This window comes from Agelaius phoeniceus, chromosome 17 (assembly GCF_051311805.1).
Source record: "Agelaius phoeniceus isolate bAgePho1 chromosome 17, bAgePho1.hap1, whole genome shotgun sequence".
Taxonomy (NCBI): Eukaryota; Metazoa; Chordata; class Aves; order Passeriformes; family Icteridae; genus Agelaius; species Agelaius phoeniceus.
The window spans coordinates 9,387,257-9,407,395 of NC_135281.1; the positions used below are offsets into that span (position 1 = coordinate 9,387,257).

At 50.1% G+C, this 20,139-nt stretch overlaps 1 protein-coding gene across 6 annotated transcripts; it reads left to right on the forward strand.

Moving 5' to 3' along the window:
* Nucleotides 1–1,933: 1,933 nt before the first annotated feature.
* TNFRSF6B (TNF receptor superfamily member 6b) lies at nt 1,934–20,102 on the forward strand. Of its 6 annotated transcripts, XR_013184588.1 has the most exons (8): nt 1,934–2,079; nt 2,828–2,904; nt 3,399–3,777; nt 5,857–6,051; nt 7,938–8,188; nt 12,398–12,528; nt 13,006–13,131; nt 15,123–20,102. XR_013184588.1 is itself a non-coding variant. In XM_054644718.2 (4 exons), the coding sequence occupies exons 1-4, from the start codon at nt 2,863–2,865 to the stop codon at nt 8,213–8,215; spliced, it is 894 nt and encodes a 297-aa protein (XP_054500693.1). In that variant the 5' UTR covers nt 2,493–2,862; the 3' UTR covers nt 8,216–8,366. The 6 variants fall into 6 exon arrangements, 1 of the variants encoding a protein (XP_054500693.1); XR_013184591.1 differs by lacking the exon at nt 1,934–2,079 and having other exon boundaries at nt 2,489–2,904; nt 3,326–3,777; XR_013184587.1 differs by lacking the exon at nt 1,934–2,079 and having other exon boundaries at nt 2,489–2,904; nt 15,531–20,102.
* The last annotated feature ends 37 nt before the right edge of the window (nt 20,103–20,139 follow it).

The following is a 20,139-nucleotide window of genomic DNA, read 5'->3' on the forward strand; positions in this document are numbered from 1 at the left end:
TACTTTGCAAGAGGAGTTTCAGAAGGTGGTGCTGCTGGACACCCTGGAGTGTGAAACAATGCCCTCCATGGAGAAGTGAAGGCAGAGCCATGGCAATGGGATGCTGAATTCCATTTCTGTGCTACCTCCACTGGTCAGAGTCAGTAGTGAGTTGTGTTGCTGCTTTCTGGTGTCAGGCAGTGACCCATAAACCCATTCTGGAAGGTTTGTTGGACCAACAGAAGAACAGACAGAAAAAGATTAATCAAAGGTCATTGCTCCACCCAGATTGTTGGAGTCTGGGGGAGTTGTCTGGGGAAGCCCTTCCTGTCCCATTAACGTGGTGTTTTGCTCTCCAGCAGCATCCATCTGACGCATTTTTGTCGTTATCAAATTTACAACAAAAATAATTGTTGATGAGGCAGTGCAGTGCAGCGAGGAGCTCAGAGTTTCCCAGTGCATTGTGTCCATCCCAGCAGGGGCATGGCTGGGACACAGGCACTGCCACCAGGTGCCATTCAGGATGTAACCACCTGCTATTGTTTCATACACCTTGTGAGCTCCATGTGCAATCCACAGAAAACTGAAATTGTGTTTCTGCCTGTGGAGGAGGAAACGCTCTGCGGCTCCGGGGTGGTCAAGCCCCAGGCAGAGGGATCCCACTGAAACTCCCCAGCTGGGTGAGCCCAGAGCAGGGCTTTCTATTGGATCCAGTCCAGTGGAGAGTTTCACCCAAAAAAACATCAAGGGGCTGTGCCTCGGTGCAGGGGCAGGGCTGGGAGATGAGCTGATTAATTACTGAGCTGCTGCACACTGACAAAGCGAAACCCCGGCAGTCCTTGGCTCAGGGATTATGTCAAAATGAGTTACAAATCATCAGGATTACTTTGGACAGCTACAGGGGATCCAGATAAACAAGCAGTAAAACAAAAAACCACTTTAGAGTGGCCTGTGTAAATCAGCCCATCGTCTGTTCTGTGTAAAGTGCAAATAAACACAATCCAGACCCTGCTGCTGGACTGTAGCACTGACCCCCCCTTGGCTCCTGCTGGAGTCAGGATTTTCTTTAACCAAGGTGGGTACAAACCGACATTACTGGATGGAGCTTTGGATTTTTTCTGACCATTGGTGTTTCCTTCTCTTTCTGGGTAGTGGAGACCTGGGTTTGATTTTCTTGGTGAATCATGTGTTTAGCTCTTGTAGGTCTGAACTTTAAGAGTGTTCAGAATAAAGCCCATGAGATTCTCCATCTGCAGCCCCAGTGACTGAGAGAGGCAGAAGGCAGATGCAGAATTGTTAATTCTCTGCAGTGATCTGCAAGAGGAGCTGACTCCTGAGGAGAAAAACCTCCACATCCTCTCAGGTCCTCACTGCGGTTCCCTCATCCTTGCAGAGAGTTGCATTTGCTTTTTGAGCATTTGCTGTGGTTTTGACTGTTCACCAGTGTCTGTTCAGAGGGAATCTGGCGAGACAGAGCAGGACAAAGTGCAGGAGTCCCGTGTCTTGGAGCAGGCTCTGGGACACGTGGTCTGCCAAGGCTGTACCTGCAAGGCTGAGTTCAGTTTTCATTGGAATCCTGGGGCCACTGTCACCTGTGAGGATGAGTGCTGACCTCCACAGCTGCTGGATGTTGTGCCACAAAAGGTGCCCGTGTTTAGTGGTACAGCTGGAGGTGGTGTCATCCTCGGTGCTCCGAAAGGAGAGGGTTGCAGCTCGGAGCCGCCTTCAGGATTGCAGTGCCCAAGCACAGGCGATCGGGGCTGTTTTGGCCGGCTCAGCGCCTTCGGAGGAGGAATGGGATGGGGTCTGGGGTCTCAGAGCCCTGGGCAGAGCCCGGGGGATGCTTCCCACAGCGCCGGTTTCAGTGCCCGTAACCACGGCCAGAACCGGCCCCTCGGGGCTGCCTTTGACGGGGCAAACTCCCAGCGGGAGGCAGCTGCTCTTACTGGGAAGTTCTTTGCGCTTCCAGCCGGGGAACAGAGCGTTCACAGGGGAATTTCCCTGCCTTTCCCCTGCCAGAAAACGATTTCTCACCAACCCCCTTTAAAATTTAGCTTTGAAAAACTGCGCGAATGCCACTCGCCTCCTTCCTCCACAGAGGTAAAGGAACTTCATTGCTCTGAAAGCCTCACTTTTAGGGGCAAGTGCAGAAACGAGAGCGAAAGCGGCGCTCGGATGAGGGAGGGCGCCGGGAGGCGAAGGCGGTGCCGCCGCGGCGGGGAACCGGGAAGGGCTCGGGGCCGGGATGGAGCCGGGGGGGGCCGAGATGGAGCTGCGATGTCACCTCCCCTTGTCCCAGAGGGGTCTTTCCCAGGGGCCGGTCTATAAAGGCGCTGCCGGCCGCGGGGAGCGGCGCGGTGCGGAGGGGGGAGGCGGAGTTGCGGTGAGCGGAGCCGGTCCCGAGGGATGGGATGGGATGGGGATGGGAAGGAAGGGGAGGAAAGGGAGGAAAGGGAAACCTTGGCTGCTTCCCCACCAGCTCCTGCTCCCCTCTCGGCTGCGGTGGGCTGGGGTGGTTTCCCTCCCCCGGGCCATTCCACGTGTCTGGCTCTGCGTGGGTGCGGGGGTGCCCAGAGCCTCTCGCCCGCAGCCGCTATAAGGCTCTGCTCCGTCCCTGCGCTGGGGAGAGCCGGCATCTCCCGCGGAGGAAGGGCTGACTCGGAAGAAAGCAGGCGAGGAAACCCAGCCTTTCCCGACAGCCCTTCCCTATCAGCCTTTATCTATCAGCCCTTCCCCATCTCCCTGTTTTTACGCTGAACCTGCTGCTTTTCGGGTTGAGCCTGCTGCTGCCGAGAGGAGCCCCGGCGCAGGCAGCAGCAGCCTCTGAGGAGCCTCTCTGTCCCCCCAGGTGTGTGATCCCGGCGCTCGGAAGCCCTCGGTGCGATGCCATCCTGCCATGTGCCCAGCTGGAGGCATTCATCCAAGGTAAGGGATCTTCTGCTTGTCAGGCTGGGCACGTGGTCTTTGGAAAGGAAAGGGAGGGTCCACAAGCTCTGGGATTCTGTCCTATCCTGAGCATCTGCGTTTCCGAAAGGTGTTAAAGGTCCTAGGGAGCATGCTTTGTATCTGCTAGTCTGGAAAACTTCCCTTCTGCTTCTGGGTTTGCAAAGGTGTCTCTTACTGCAGCGGTGGGGAACTGACTGGGGTGAAAGAGGGGAATGTGCTGGAGCTGCTCCAAGTTCTGAGGGAGGGAAATCGGGTTCTGAATGCATCACAAATGGGTTTGGGAAGGATGCTCTGTCACTTGGGATGGCAAAGGAGGGCAGCACCTGGTGCTTGGGCTGGGAACAGCATAGGGAGGGAGAACAATTTCTTGTCTCTACAACAATAACAAGTTCTGTAACAGCAGCAGCCGCGTTTGCTGCTCCCGCCTCTGCCCGAGGATGAGCTCAGGGCTCTTTGCGCTGTCTTTGCCGTAGTGGATGCTCCCCCCTCTCCTCCTTTTGCTGGCTGAGCTCGCCTGCGATGCCCAGCCCACGTACCAGTGGAAGGACGCTGTGACGGGCGAGAGGATCACATGCCAGCAGTGCCCGCCGGGGACCTTCGTGGCACAGCACTGCTCCAGGGACAGAGCCACGCTGTGCCAGCCCTGCCCGGATTTGCACTACACTCAGTACTGGAACTACCTGGAGAAGTGCCGCTACTGCAATGTCATCTGCGGGGAGAAGCAGGTGGAGGTGCGGCAGTGCAATGCCACGCACAACCGCGCCTGCCAGTGCCAGCAGGGCTACTACTCCAACATGGAGCTGTGCATCCGGCACTCCGAGTGCCCGCCCGGCGCCGGGGCTCTGAAGCCGGGTAAGTGATTCGGGCACCGCGCGTCCTCACACGGCTCCTGTCCGACCCAAAGTCTCCGCGGGAGATAAAAATCAAAGGCAAATACAGCGGCCAAATGCAGCACCCGGTGCTTGCCCATAGCCTGACCGGCTCCCTTTTAGCTCTGGTGCTGGCACAGCGCCGTCCCTGCCAGCTGTTCCTGCCTCTTTTCCAAGGAGGAATTTGGTTGGGTTTTTCCACAGTTATCAGTTTGAACGCTTTTGAAATCCCCAGCAGCGCACTCCGATGGGATGTGTCAGTCCCAGCCACCTGCCTCACCTGCCACAGCAGGCAGAGCCAGGCTGTGACTTGGCCATCCCTGGAGCAGCCCCTGGCCCTGTGCCACAGGCAGGTGGGACAGTCCCAGCTGCTCCCAGCCATTCATCAGCTCCCTTCTCCTTGCATAGGCAGCCCGGGAGCTGGGAATGCTGGTTATGTGGGCTGAAGAAGGTGGCTGATGATGTAAAGGCAGGGCTGAGGAATGTGTGTAGCTCTGGGGCCAGTTTTGTGGTTTTTCAATGAGCACTTGGGAGAGGCTGTGTTGAAAACACACAGTGGACACACAGCCAGGTTTCAAATCCACAAAACCAGCTTTGTTTTTACTCCTGAGTCTGAGATTCCATCTCCTTGGGTGATCTAAGTCCCAAGGTATTTTTAGGGGATTTATTCTCCTGTTGTTTTCCCTGTACAGATTTCTCTGGTCCTTTAATTGCTCCAAATGTGTGTAAACTCACCAGTGAGGACCAGGCTCTGCCTGGAAAACACAGCAGGGGATGGCAAACCAGTGTGAGCAGGACCAGCAAACCCAGCAGCATCTTGCTTCACACCTTGAAGTAGTGAAGCAGGAGTCTTTTGAAGTCCTTCCATGTGTGGCATGGAAGAGCTCCAGGCTCAACAGCCACAGGGAAAATATCTGTTGTCTTTAGCTGATCTTTATGATTGAGATTTGGGGTTTAATTTTCTATAGGACATGACAAAATGCAGTAACACAGCAAAGGGGGAAGAAGATCTCCAGGCATTACAAGGAAGCACTTTGAAATTAAACATGAAATTTGTCTGGAGGGTTGGCTTTAGGACTGGGGAGCCATGCAAGCAAGCTGGGTATTTGAGGAGAAGCTGGGGTTTTTTTGGGTTTTTTATTATTATTATTTATTTTTTGCAAATGGCTTCTTGTGTGGGGAGAATTGCCCCCCAGCCCAGGCACCTGAACACCACAGCAAGGACTGAGTGTCCAGTGTGGGGGCAGAGCCCTGGCCCTGCCAGTGCTGGTGTCTGGATGGGGAAGGAGTGCCCTGGGGACCGTAGGCAGAGTTTGCTGCTGTTTGGGTTGGATGAGGGCTTTGATCCTTGTGCAATCCTCCTGGGCAAACAAACCTTTTTGAGAATTCTCATTTGTAAATAGTGGCTCAGATGTTGGGGGTTATGGCTGGGCGTTATGAATGGTCTGGGTTGGGAGGGACCTGAAAGATCAGACTTCTGGGAAAGCGTAAAGGCAGCAACAGCATAGAAACTGCTTGTAACTTGATTCATGAAGAGGAGGTGAAAGGGGTGGGAAATCTCCTGCCCCAGGGCCTTTCCCTCTGCTCGCAGGGAGCGGGAATGTTGCTCGGTGCAGCCCTGCCCGTGTGGCATCAGCCCTGTGACACACGGGAAGCGCTGGCCCGGAGCCAGGGCAGCAGTGACAGCACGGCCAAGGCCAGCTCAGCTTTCACCTCCACTGAGACTTTTACTTTCACTTGCTCGGGAGCCTCCGGCTCTGGGAACCGAGGGGCTGGTCTGGCAGCTCAGCCACCAGCCTGGCTGCAGGCTCCTGCTGGGAGGTGGCCCTTTCATACTGAGATGTCCTCTTCTTGTCCTCTCATGTCTGAGGGCTGCTGACAATTTATCAGCACTGCTGTTTGCCCTGTGCGAGGACATGCAGTTCCCAGGGGAAATGCTGGCGGTGATCATCTCCAAAACATCATCCTCATGCTCAGATGGTGTCTGGCATCATCCCCAGCTGCTGCCTCTGCTCCTGTGCCAGCCTGTCACCTGACAGTCCCGTTGTGTCCCCATGCTCAGGTACCCCCTTTGAGGACACCCAGTGCCATGACTGCCCCCACGGCTTCTTCTCCTCCAACTCCAGCACCAGCCCATGCCAGCCCCACCAGGACTGTGAGCAGCAGGGGAAGGTGACCAACGTGCAGGGCAACAAGTACCACGACACCCTGTGCACATCCTGCAGACGTGGGGGAGGCAACAGCACACAGGGAGCAGGTGAGCCACGGGCACAGCGTGCCAGGACTGATGCTGCCAGGATGAGAGCAAACTTCCTCATGACTTTCTCCTAGTTAGATGCAAATGAGGTGAAATGGCTTGTAAAAGCATGGAGTGATCCATAATTAATAATAATTATGGATGAAATAGTCTGTCTCCCTTCATCTCCTTCCAGTATGAGTCCCATAGAGCAAGGACAGGGCGCTGGGCTTAAGCAGCAGTCACTGCACAGTGAGAACAAAGCTGGCAGTGAGATCCTGTTGGATGTTACCAGGGACAACTGGGAGTGCTGGAAGGGGGGATTTTGGCAGCTGAGACACCCAGCTTGGCACAGCTCCTGCACTCCCTTTTCCTGGCTGCACCTCTTTCCTAGAAGCTTTTATGGCAGCCTGGTCTTGTGCTTGAGTGGTGGAGTGGAGCAGATCCCAAGGTTCATTGGAGCTGGTGTGGGGTGGATTTTGACCTGTCAGGTGTAAAAGTGGAGACGTGGTGTCAGTCATAAAGCCATAGAAGAGCTCAGGTGGGAGGGACTCAGAAAATTTATCTGGTCCAACCTTTAATGGGAAAGTGAGCCTGGATGAGATTATCCACTGCCATGTCCTGAAAATCTGAAAAGCAGTGGGGACCTCATCACATCCAGGGGAGGTTCTTCTGGAGTGAAAAAATGTCATTCTTTAACCAGGATGAAGCTTGGTAGAAAAGCTTTAATGAAACCCACCCACAGGGTTTGTTCCAGTTTCCAGGCACTGGAACAGGCTCCCCAGGGAAGTGTCATGGCCAAAGCTGTCAGGCATGTTGTAGGGGTTTTGGGTGGTCTGTGCAGAGCCAGGACTTGGACTCAATGAACCTTGTGGGTCCCTTCCAACTCAGGACATCCCGTGTGTGGTGAGGGAACGTGGAGGCTTCCCCTCCAGGCAGCTCTCACTTTTCCACACTCTCCTGGCATCACCAGCACAGAGATTTCTCCTTACAAAGCCTGACTCACACCATGAGCTCCCTGCCAGGAGTGTGATCCTGACACAGAGACTGGGAAGCTCCGTCACCAGTCCCGGGGTGGGCATGGCCAGGTCAGAGCAGGGTCAGCAGCACGTGCGTCAGGCACCGGCCCCCGCAGCCACACCAGCCCTTTGCAGATATTTATAGAGGGAGGAAGCCCCAGCAATGGGAGCTGGAGGGGTTTTTTTAACTCCAGTTTGTTATGATTCCTTCAGGAGCCTCACAGGGATCTGATTATCAAGCCGAGCCTGCTGGGGAGGCAGAGCTGGAGCAGTGGAGCTCAACCCACCCCACTATAACCAGAGAAACTGTTCCCAGTCTGCAATGGCATGAAACTGGGCTAATCTCTCCCTGACTGAGTAATCCTTTGGCCTTGACGTCTTGAAAATTCTTTCTGTTTTCATTCCTGATGCTGGATGCACTCCAGCAGCTTCCACAGGCCAGGGCCGGATCTGTCCCATCCCAGTGCCCTGACTGAGGCTGTGCTTAGGGCTGGTCCTGTTACAAATCTGTTACAAAAGGTTACAGATCTGCAGGGGAAAACGGAAACTTTCAGAAAAAAAGAATGTGTAAATACTTACTGCAATTGCATCAGATTTGTCTGGGATGTTCCTCTATTCCCTGATGGGGAGGAGCATGGAATAAGTACATTGACTTTCTACAGAACTTCTACACCTTGTTTTCCAACTGCCCCGGCTAGGGTGCATCACTGATAAGAGTTCAGCCTTCCACTAGACCGGGTTGTTCCAGCACCCATCCAACCTGGCCTTGAACGCTTCCAGGCCTGGGGCACTCACCAGCCCTGTGGGCAGATGTCCCACAGAGAGCCTTGGCAGGGCTGTGCCCTGCTGTCCGTGTCCCTTTAACCCCGGGCTGTTTTCCCCCACCAGCTGCAGATGATGCTGACTGCGACCAGGCCATGATAGACTTTGTGGTGTACCAGAACATCCCCGTCAAGAAGCTGAAGCGCCTGCAGCAGATCCTGGAGCGCTCACCAAAGAAGCAGCCAGCATGGACCAGGGCAGCCATCCAGGAGAAAATCCGGGCTTTCCTCACCCACAGGAAGGAGGAGGACTCTGAAGTCACCAAGGAGCTGCTGGACGCGCTGCGCATGGTCAAGCTCCACTCCATTGAGGAGAAAGTCCGTGAGCGCTTCCTGCTGCGCTGAGAGCATGAACTGGACTTTTTGGGTGCTCTTTGTTTTGGTTTTTATCTTCTGAGGCTTCATTAATTTATTCATCTTTCCAAACATAACTTGAAAAGCAGCATGAGAGACGAGTGATGGAGGGGCATTGTGCTATGGCAGCTGTGTCGCTGCTGATGGGGTGGGATGGGATGGGATGGGATGGGATGGGATGGGATGGGATGGGATGGGATGGGATGGGATGGGATGGGATGGGATAGGATAGAATGTGTGAGCAGCAACATCCTCTTGCCAGCTGCTGGGGCAGCTCCTGGGAGTTCAGCAGGTGTTGGCCACAGATTTTCCAGCCCTCAGCAAGAGTCAATATTTTATCATAAGAAAAACCTGCATCCAGGGTCATTATTTCTGGGGAAGAACATGGTTCCCTTTATAGAAAATGGTTTGGCTTTGTTTTAAACTGTGTAAGTTTGGGCTTGTTGGGGGTTTTAGTAATTTAACAGTATTTCCCACGGAGGATTTGCTTGTGATTTTTATCATGCTTTTGTTTGAGAAAAGAGTTTGCTGCTGAGGCACAGGAAGGGGGAGGATGCCCCAAACTCACTGGTACAGCTAGTTTGAAATTTATTTCTTAACTACCTGTTTTTATACCATGTGTGAAAGATGTTTTCTAAAGAAAGAAACCAAAGAAGTTATTTTATCATATACCTCTCTGTCACCCGAGTCCTTTCCTAGTCTCACTTGGAGGTGGTGCTGGGAGACCCAGACCATCATATCTGACCCTGGATATTGTCTGTTTTTCCCACATGTTGGCATCTCTGCCCATGGCAGGGCATTGGAACAAGGTGATCTTGAAGATCCCTTCCAACACAAACCATTCTGGGGTTCTGTGATCACACAGCCCCAGCCAACCCCTGCCCCCTGAGCCGCAGTGAGGCTGTGTGCCAGCAGGATGCAGACAGCTTGCACTGGGATTTGTGCCCAGGGTGACACTCATGTCTCTTGGGCCAGCCCAGCTGTGTCTCCCTGAGCCCAGCTCTGTCCCCAAACCTGGCTGTGTGCTCTGTGGGCTGGGCTTGGGACAGTTCTGCTGACTGCAGGAGGTTTTATATAAACAGATGTTGCTTAGGGAAGTCAACAAGACTGACCGCCTCTGGCATTTTCCAGCCTGTAGCAATGATGACGCAGAGCTACATTTTATGCTGTGAATGAGTTTGACTTTTTATAGTTCTTCTTTAGTGGACCAGATACCAGGAATAGTTTGTGGTTCAGAAGATGATGTTTCCCCCCAGCTTGGAGCTGTTTAAAGCTCTCTGAAGCAAATGCTACCTGAAAGTGCCCCCACACTTCCTCTGTGCAAGGAAGCTGAGGGGGGAAGAAGGGAATTTTACCCTCTCCTCACTGCCCACAGACACATCCCAGGCTCTTCCTGCTGCAGTGACAAGTTAATCCACGCAGTCTGGATGACAGGGGATGATCCCAAGAGGCAGCGCTTGCCTCTTCACTGTTCCACAGCTTGGGAGTCTCTGGATGTGTGCTCACACCTGCCTGGCACCACAGGCTTGAACTGAGGATCCCAGGCTTGAACTGGGATCCCAAACTTGCAATGTCTCACCCCATTTTTAGGCTCAGAGGATGAAGCAGCTCAGTGACCCTGGCATTGTCCTGGGTTGGTTCAGCCAGGGAAGAAGAGAAGCAAATGGCTGAAAAGCAGCTGAGGGGAGCCCTCACCCCTCTGCGTTGAGCCTGGGCTGATCCTGGGAATCCCCTCAGTCCTGGCAATCTCCTTGAAGCTTCACCAAGCCTGGCCTTGAAATCCTGCTAAGGAGATTCACAGGGGACCAGAACTCCCCTTCCCAATGCTCAGTTTTTACCAATTCTGATCTCTGCCCTCCCAAGCTGCTTTATCCCAGTGGGATGCAGCTCAGTCTCTGAGCATCACTTTCTCCTAGTCCCTTGGCAGGAGCCAAGTGCCTCTGCAGGGTCTGAGAGCAGCTGGGGCAGGACATGAGGAGGGTTTCCATCACAGCACAGTGAGAACTGAAGCTCAGCTGCAGCACTTTGCTCCAAGGCAGAGTGCAAGGCAGGACAGCCGGTGCTGATGGGATGAAGGCTGGAGCAGCTGGAGCCTCTGGCGTTGGCTGCAGCTCCTTGAGGGATTCCCAGCCTGCTGCATTGCAGTTATCCTGACTCAGCGCAAAGCATTTGGAGCCCTTGGTCTGAGGGAGAACAGGAATGGAGAGCTGTTAGTGCAGGAACTGCCTCCCACACTGAATGAGGGTCCACCATGTCCAGCCCTCCTTGGGGCACCATGTCTGGCTCCCTTGTGCCTTGGCAGGTTGCAATGGGGATCACAGAGCTCAGCTCAGTGAAGCAGGAGAGGGGGATTAAATAACAAGATGGCCCAGGCTGAGTGAGAGAGCTCTGCACCCTCTGCCAGCTTCCCCTGCCACCAGCCACTGCAGCACTGAGGAGCTGGCAGGGGATGATGCCCTGTGCCACCAGCTCAGTGCCACGAGCCTGACTTGCTCTACCAGGGTATCTCCTGAGCACCCACACGTTGTTATCATGCTCTGTTCAGGGGATTTGGAGCCTCTCCTCAGTCTCCTCCCAACCCTATTCCCCTCATTGTCAAGTTAGCTGGAATTTCTGCCCAGGGAATTTTCTTCTCACGTGGGCTGGTAGGCAGGGTGACTGAGGAAGATCTTTCTGATAAATGTTAACCTTTATAAGTGTGGCCAAACACCCTGGCACGTGAGTCCTTCTGGGCTTCCAGGCACTGGGCTTTGCTGGAAAAGCCAGGATGGGTTCTGCACAGAGAGCACTCTCAAACCACCTGTGGCTTCATCACAAGGTATTTCACCTTTTCAGCTAATTAACATTAACAGGATGAAAATCCCTTTTGGTTTCCCCTGAAGTTTCCAAAGCCCAGGGAGAGAAAAGGAAGAGTTGGCAGCATGAGCTTTTTCCTGATGGTTTAAAAGACTCTTTCCTTATAAACTATGGCAGAGGAGAGCACATGGTTGGATCTAAAAGTAGATGCAGTGATATCCCAGGATGACTCATATATTTAGTACTCAGAAGATAATTTTCCAAATGCTACAAGCAATATATAAAAAGCCAAGCCCACGCTGTTCTCCATGTCAGGCTTCCCCCTGCTGCTAAATGCTTAAACCCAGATAAAATCCCACAAAACCACTGGTTGGTTTAAAGTGCTGAGGTGGGTTAGGTCAGTGCCATGGGCTCCTTGGCCACCTGTAACCACAGCCAGGTGTGCCAATGACTCAGGCTGGTGGTGGTGATGCCTCAAACCCTGGAGGATTGGCAGCAGGAGCTGACATGCTCCCAACCTGCTCGGTGCAGGAGCAGTTGGGACACGTCTCTCCTCATCCCAGGAGATCTGGCTCAGCTGTAAAGATTGGAATGAGGTCAGGGAATTACTAAGTGAATGGAAGGAGTCAGAGGGAGTTTTTCTAGTGAGGTTACGCATAGCTGGCTCATGCCAGGGGTGGAGAGCCAGGGCTGATAGAAGAAACAAAGCGGGGGAATTTCTGAGGTGTGCAGAGAGCTGTGAGGGGATGAAACCAGGGCAAATGCACAATTCATCTTGTTGAAACAGCCTACAGCCCATTTTGCCTGAGGCTGCCAACTTGTCATGCACAAGGCAGGTAAATTCAATCTTCTGCCTGCAGATTCTGCATCCTCCCATGTTGCTCAGCAGCTGACAATGGGCTGAGCCCTCCAGGCTCTGTGGGAGTGTGCTCAGGGAGTGCTAATGCACACTAAACTTATTTGCATTCTCCCAACACTATTCCAGAGGTGCAAATTTTATCTTATTTTGAAGCACACTTCTATTTTCCTCCTGATGGTAACACTTTCCTTTCTGGCTGTAAATCTGTGTGATGTGTCCAGGCTGTCCCTGCTGGGACTCAACCCTCACAGCAGTCACCCAACAGTGGGACCAAATTTCCTGGTGCCAGGGCCAGAGGGGGACAGTGCCAGCCCTGTTGGAGAAGCAGAGGTGAGCCTGAGGGAGTCAATCCTGTCCTGGAGCAGGAACAGAGGGGGCTGAGATGTGCAGGGCAGCCCAGCCTGTGGGGCAGAGAACAGGGATGTCGGGACATCTTTTCCCACAGGGTCTCACCTGACTCCCTGCCCTCATTTCTACCCCTCCTCAATTTATAATTTTTATTCCTTTATGTGTTCAAGGAGCTTCCTAAGAGTGGAAAGTCTACAAAAGCAAGCAAGAGAAGGCACAGCAGGTGACCTATCCCAGATGGAGCCAGGGGGACACAAGGGAACTGAGGAGCCCCATGATGAGTTGGTGTCACTTTGGCCAGGTGAGGAGATGGGTCAGGTGCTCTTGGGCTGAGTGGGGCTCACACCATGGATCTGCATCCAGAGCTGGGTGAAACTCTGCCTGCTGAGCACATACCATGTATTTTTAATGGAAAGAGAATTTTTGCCTCACATTGAGCAAAACCAGAATCTGACTGATAAACCCTTCCAAAGAAACTACGAAAACCTCCATGAAAAACATCAATAAAAAGAAAGAGTTTGGTTTGTCAGTATAGTTCTATTAAAGAAGCTCAAACACATTTTGGTGGCCTGATGACCCTACAAGTGTTGCTGGAGGGTCACCAGTTCAGAGCTGTGTCTGGCCTTGGGGTGCAGGAAGGGCTGGGGGGTCCCTCCCCACCCTCACCTCACTGTCCAGCTGCCTGTGTTGGTCCCCAAAGGGCCTTTTTGTCCCCTTTGTAAATGGAAGAGTTGGAACTGTGGCTAAATCCAGATTTATGGTTCTCTCCCTGACTCAGGATCCAGTCCCTGATTCATGATTCAGCCCCTGATTCAGGATCCAGCCCCTGACTCAGGATCCATTCCCAGACTCCGTATCCAGTCCCTGACTCTGCTGATGGTGGAGAAAATCCTGTGGAACCCAGGTAATGGCACCAAACCCGTCTGGGACAGCTGGAAGCCAGCACTGGAAATGGGAACCATGGAAACTGTGGCCAGGGAGGGTGGGGAGGGTGATCCTGGGGTGAAAATTCAGTTGTTGGCTGTTTTTAGGAAGAGAGTGAGAATGGGAGATGGTTTGGAGTCTGCTGAGGAGAAAGTTGAAATATCCTAGGCAGATGACAGCAATGCTGGTAAAGCAGTCCCTGGGTGGGGGTTTATATGGAATTAATAGGATTTTGATGATGTTTGCAAAGTTTCTTGAGGGTTAGACCCAAAACCAGATTGAAGATGAACAATTGACATTGTGAGCTTCACAAACCTGCAATCGAGTACAACTCAAACAGAAGTTACTGCTCAGACCTAACCTAACCTTCAGACCTGGGTCCCTTCCAGCTCAAACTGTTCTGTGATTCTGTGAAGTGGGATGATCTTCCCAGGTTCCACATTCCGAAGGTGTTGGGATGTCTTTGGAGTAATCACCTTCCAAAAAGCAAATGATTGCCGCCTGCTGCTGATTAAGCTGTGAACAGATGACAGTAGCTTTTATCACCATCTCCCAGAGTAAATTAAATTATTCAAGAATATTTAGTGCTCAACAGACTTGTTCATACAATACTGTAGTGCTGAATCAACCATTTAAAAGGCAGTTAAAGAAGTACTAACATGAAATTGTCTTTTTAAAGAAAAACTTGGTTTCTTGTGGTAGTTACAGAGCACAATGCTGGAGTTTTCACTTCTTCCTAGTTTGCTTCCAAGCAAGTGTTGGGACACCACTTGCCCATCATGGGACAGTTTGGTTTTGCCCTGGGAGGTTTATAGGGTCACTTACAGGGGCAGCACTGGCCTTTGCTCTCTGGTGACAGTGACAGGAGCTGAGGGAATGGCTGGAGCTGTGTCAAGGGAGGTTTAGGTTGGATTTTGGGAAAAGATTATTCTCCCAGAGGACGCTTAGGCATTAGAACAGGCTCCCCAGGGCAGTGGTCACAGCCCAAAGCCTGAACCAGAGCTCAAAGACCATTTGGACAATGCTCTCAGGCACAGGGTGGGATTTTAGTATGTCCTGTGTGGGGCTGGGATTTGGACCAATGACCTTTGCGGGTCCCTCCCAGCTCAGGATGTTCTGTGATTCTGTTTGGTCAGACATTGTTTGGCTTCCCTGACCTTGCTCACAAGGTACTTGAGCTCTAGTGATCAGGTCTGGGCACTGCCTTCTCTTAGCTCAATAAAATTTGAATTTATTAGTAAAGGTGCCCTTTAACCTAAGACTTTTCTCAGTAACAACACCAAGGCTACAGCTACAATATCCATGCACAACACTCTCCCTGTTTAGAACCATGAAGCTTTGGCGTGTTATTGTCTGACTCAACAGGAGTCTTCCCTCAGCAACTCCTTGTTTACTTGAAAAACAATTATAATTACACAATGTTTAGGGAAAAAGGGCAGGAAACCCGCTGTGTCTAAGGGACTAAGCAGATCCCAGACCTCACAGTGCCATGTGGGTGTGGGGAGAATTGGGGTCTCTGTTGTGTGGTGTCCTTTGTCACTGTTCGCCCAAGCATCATCCTGGGCCACCCAGTGCCCCAGGATCCTGTGCTTGGTCTGAAGATGAAGGAGCTCCAGCAGTGTGGTGACTTAGCTGTAACATGGGAGTGGAGCTGGGAGACTTGATGATTTTCCTTTGGAAACACAAGGAATGACAACTTCCCAGCTGTTGCTGTGGGGACACGAGCTCAGCAAGGATGTGTGTTGGGTGGTCAGTGCTGCTGAGCCTCAGGCATGTGGATTTCAGGCTGGTTTTGAGTGGGAAATGTAAGGAGTCCAGATTGGCTTCAGGGACTTGATCCAACGTGCTTGCTCAGCTTTGGTCAAATCACACAGGCTCCTTACTGCTGGTTTCTATTCCTGTCTCTCTCACTTCCTTCTGTGATACTGCAGCCTGGCAGGTGATTTATTGAACTTCTTTTGATCTTCCCAGAAGCTGAGAGCCCTTTAGCTGGGAAACTTGGGAGATAAGAATAGGAGTGTACATTTCCCACCTCATGACTCTGAACCTGAAAGGAAAAATCAGCTCTGAGAATATCAACCCCAATTCTCCTTTCACAGTTTCATGTGTTGTGTGCTGTCATATGTCATGGAGGAACAGCCTTACCTGTGATTCAGCACCTCTTGTCTGCAGAGATCCCCTGCCCTTTGGGACACCACAAGTACTCACAGGGTACTTACTAGTCTTTCACAGTTTGTGGTGTGGGCTATCCCATAATCCTGCCTCTTCTCATGGCATGGAAACGAGCTGTCAAAATTTCCACCATGCTGAGGTACAGCCCTGGGAAAGATTAATCCTTGCCATGTGGCATTGGTTGTTTTTTGTTTTTGTCCTTTCCAGGAGGCTACAGCTGCCTTTGCCCCCACTGTTGTCTCTGCAGGGCAAAGCCCTGCTGGTGGTCAGGACTGGGGGTTTCATGTGCAACTGTCAATATCTTGGTTAAAAATCAGTCTTGGTTTTGTCAGAGGAGCAAAATCTTTCAACAGGGCGAGATACACCTCAGTATGCCCCAGGTCCTCTTGCTCCCCTGGCAGAAGAGCCCATCTGAAAGCCCCTGGTCACCAAACCCAGCAAAAGCTCAGCATGAACTCATTGATCCCTGCTGGACACTCCCAACTCAGGAGATTTAATGATTCTCTGGAACACTGAGTTGCCCATCTATTCCTGTGCCTGTTACAGGCAGTGAGGAGGTGCTGTGCCTAACACCAGCTTCTGGGAACAGCAAATTGCTTATTCCTCCTTATGACTGCCTTACAGAATGTTTTTATTCTATGTGGGAGTCTGACTCAAGAAGAAAAAAAATTCTAATGAAAATCTCTAATGAAATAGCATCAGGTTCTCTGACTTCTGAGAACTGGCAGAGGAGTTCCTGGCTATGAACTGAACTGCAATGCAACAGAAACAACTCCAGAGGTTCCTGTTTCAGGAAAACACTTAAAAATACACTTAATTTTCAAGTCAATTTAGTTTGCCCTCAGAGAAGTGCTTCTGGTATGTGCTGAATACAGATGGCTTAAGGCTGCTTAGTTCCTCCAAATGTTTAGCATGAAATGCATTCATCTGAAGGATATATTCTGCAAATGATGAATCGTAGAATCCCAGAATTCCAGCTTGGGAGTGACCTCAAGGATCATCCAATCCAACCTTTCTTGGCAAAAGCATAGCCTAGACAAGATGGGCCAAGCACAAAAAGAAGTTACTAGTCATGAATTAACAGTGTTAGTGAGAATACTACATATTGGTGCAGAAGGGTTTTGTTTCAAGAAAAGGATCCTGTGTGTTCTGAAGTGAATGTATCCACTGCCTCATCTTCACAGCTACCTTGGGTAACACATGGCAGAGGTGAGACTGCACAGACAGCCTCGAGAGAGGTGTGAGGAATGTGATACTCAAGAGGACTCTTATAACAACACAGGAATTTTTAAACTTCATTTGGCATCAGCAGCTTTAAGGAAGAAGTACCACCAAGAAGGAATGAAGATTCCTGCCCCCTGATTTTGTGTTTAAAAAAAGGTCAGGCAGAATTCCAGCACTGTGTAGTTAACTGCCAATGTTCCTCCTCTCTTCCAGCTGACGAGCATCTCATTTATGAAAAACCTTTAGGTAATTTTTTCCCCCAGTGCTAGTGCACACTGTGCTATCCATGTCTTCTGCACCTGATGTGTGACATTTTCCATGAGGTCTGATTATTTTTAGTACTAGTTTGTTGCTTTACCAGGAATTTTAGGCATCACTCCCTTCTGATGTAATGGCTTGTGATCGGAAGTAATTTGTGCAGATGAAGTGATTTGAGAGCAGACACTGCTGAGAGCTGGGACTAGATCATCATGAAGGCAGTTTGGGAATAAAAAAAGCTTGAGTGTGTGTAAAGAAATGAATGGAAAGCCCCCAGGAGTTGTCATGGAAGCAGGTTTTACCAGAGGAGCAGAGAAACAACTCCCTTAGGGATTGCAGAAGCACAAAGAACAAAACTCAAGGATAAAGTTTCAGGAAATGCCCAAGGTCAAGTAAACAATAACGTGTTATGCACCAGGAATGTTTCACATGGGATTTCCAGGTGCTATAAAATTCCAGTGTAAAAAGCACCTGCTCCAGGTTTTAGCATCCATTGTAAGAACTCAGCACAGGGAAAAGGCTCTTGCCACCTCACCACTCCCCCTTATCTCTCAGGAGAGAAATTTGAGGCAATTTGAGTAGAAAACTGTGCCAGGGGGGAGAGGTCACCCAGCCCAAAACCTGTCTGCATGGCAGGGGAAATTCAGCCTGTCTTCATTAATTGTTCATCTAAGTTTTGAGAAATCTATAGACAAATACTCAAGAGTCTGAAAACAGTCCCAAAGGTGAAGGCAAACTGAGCCTGTGGTGCTGCTTTGGGCAAAAGCTGAGGAGCAGCAGCAGAGCTGGACATGGGGGCAGGATTCACTGTTCTTCATGTGTGAACACTGCTGGTTGTGTGCCAGGAATTACCATCCACATTAATCAGATTTTTTGATTTAAAGGGATATTTGTCAAGTACAGTGACAACACCACTCAGTCTTTCTCTGTAAGTTCTCTCCTTGACACCATGTGCCAGGAGAGAGATCCCAGGATAGTGTTAAAAATCCAGTGAAATACTAGATCAATTCAGAACTCTCCAAAAGTACTTTAAGGCAGGCTTCTAGCTGAGCCTTCCATTTCCAGATCTGTACTACCACATCAGAGTTAGTTAATCAAGAACACTTCTGGAAATCATGACTAACCCAACAATCTCATATACAGCTAAAACATCACTGCTGGAGACACTCATCAAGATTATGATCTGTATTGTATCAGCAGATCCTTTCCTTAAAAAAACAGCTCAGTTAATTAGTAATAAAACCATCCTACAGCACTGGATATTAAGTCCACTTCATGATGATGGCTTGATTTCAGTTTGTCAGAGTAGGAAGGATGGCCAGGGGCACAGACCCTAAAGAGTCTCTGTTTGCTCCACTTTCTGAGACAGATGTTAGCAGCCAGGGACTGGACTAAGATGCTGGACTTACTCTGAAGCTGGGTCTGATTTGTCTTGGCATTTTCCATGGTTCTGTGGAACGGAATGTTGTAGCAAGTAGGATGAGCTGCGACCTCAGCACCCCTGCGACGCACATGTCACTGCAGGAAGGGACTGGGTCAGACCAGCCAAAACAGGCACTCTGCATCCTTCCAGAACTCCAAATGAAGATGGAATTGCCAGCACACAGACAGCACTGGGACTCAAAGAAATGCTTTAGAAGTGGTTTTTCAGCTCTTGTCTCCTGCTGCTACCAGTTATTGAATGTTAGCATAGGGAATTCCAGATGGGTGAGAGAATTCCAAAGGGGTGAGAGAAATGTAACCATCTGTCCATGCTCAAATAAGGCAAGTGGGATTCTCTGCTGAAGTTACTGAACTCTTACCTTTATCTCATGGACAGCATGCCAAAGGGAAGAGGGATTACAAAGTGCAGATGATCAATCTGTATCCCCTTGGGAAGATAAACCAGCTCTTCAGGCAATTTCATTGCTGTGAACAGGCATGGGCAAAACAAGTCCAATGCAAATGTATCAAAAATCTGGACAACTGACTAAATTTGAACTTTGAATTCAGAAACATTCTTGCTTTGAGGTCTGGTAGAGGGGTCACTTGAAACAAAAAAAGCATTTCAAATAAGTCTGTGCTTTCTGTAAGTATAAAATGTGAAAAATTATTAAATTTCCGATCAAAATATAAAAAATTGTCCTGTCTGCTGGGATGCTGCTGTGGAAGGTCACTTTGAATTAGAATGAACTTTACACTGTTGGTTTCAGAGAAATCCTCCCTGATTTGTTGTGGCCAGAGCACACTCATACATACCTATCCCAGCTTGGGCATGTCTCTGGGAAAATGACTCTCCTACGCCTGAGAACTTGGAATCCTGAGGTCAAAACATTGGCTTTAAGACACTCTGCTGATATGGACCACAAAGCAGACTGTGTCTAGAAACTGTTTTGTCCTTTCTGGTTTCCCAGGGAAAAAAGAGAGCAAGAGATCTGAAAACAGTATGTGGAAATCTTGGAAAATTCCTCGTGTCCTAAAGAATAGACATTTCAAGCTACTTGACTAAAGTGTTTTGACTCAGCTCTTTTGTTGTTGTTGTTGACTCTTTTGTTCATTAGTTACTGTTTTATATCTTCAGTTTCATTTTCAGTACCAACTCTGCCAACCAAAGCAGCCAGGGCCACCTTGAAAACACTCAGGCTTTCCAAGTGTTTTAAAAGAGCCCAGTGAGAGAGATGCTCCTAATAATCAAAGGCCATTGGTTCTCCAAAACTTTAGTACTCTTGAAAATCTCAGGCCTGCATCACATGCAGCACCCAAAAAACCTGCCACTTCCTACAGTGGGTGAGTGATTTCCAAGGGATCATCCACATTCACAGAACACACAAGACAAATGACTGACTCACTAGGTGTGAAGGAGCCTTACCTCTGCTGAGAAGCAAAGATTCTGCTCTTCAGTATACAATTTTTTCTGCCAACTTCATGAACTTTATGATACAGCCCAGCTGCCTTTGTGCTTTGACCCAAATGTGAGCAAATGAATGATGTTGTCTCTCAAAAAACATCTATGAGTTCCATGCAGGAAATTCAGCAGAAAGTTCTTTGAGAGAAGCCAACTAAGAGACTAAACAAATACTATGGACTGGCTCAAGTACAGCTTGAATGACGGCCCCTTCATTATGTCAGCAAACAGCACAGACTGTTCACCAGGGCCAGGAGTAAATAAAACAGCAGAGGAGCAACACCCATTGCCAAACCACCATGAAATTCATGTAAAAACTCATATTCAGGGAACAGATAATGATATATCAGCCGATCTAGCTGAGTAGGTGATGTAAGCACTGAGCACTGTTTTTCTATTGAGTGCTACCTTTCTGTTTTTTCTTACAATTAAAAAAAACAAACCCCTAAG

Bases quoted from the DNA above. Each gene is read 5' to 3' on its own strand.
- TNFRSF6B (XM_054644718.2), top strand. From the start codon at position 2,863: ATGCCATCCTGCCATGTGCCCAGCTGGAGGCATTCATCCAAG. The intron at 3,778-5,856 runs GTAAGTGATTCG...CCCCATGCTCAG, and splicing joins CGCCGGGGCTCTGAAGCCGG to GTACCCCCTTTGAGGACACC. The intron at 6,052-7,937 runs GTGAGCCACGGG...TTCCCCCACCAG, and splicing joins CAACAGCACACAGGGAGCAG to CTGCAGATGATGCTGACTGC.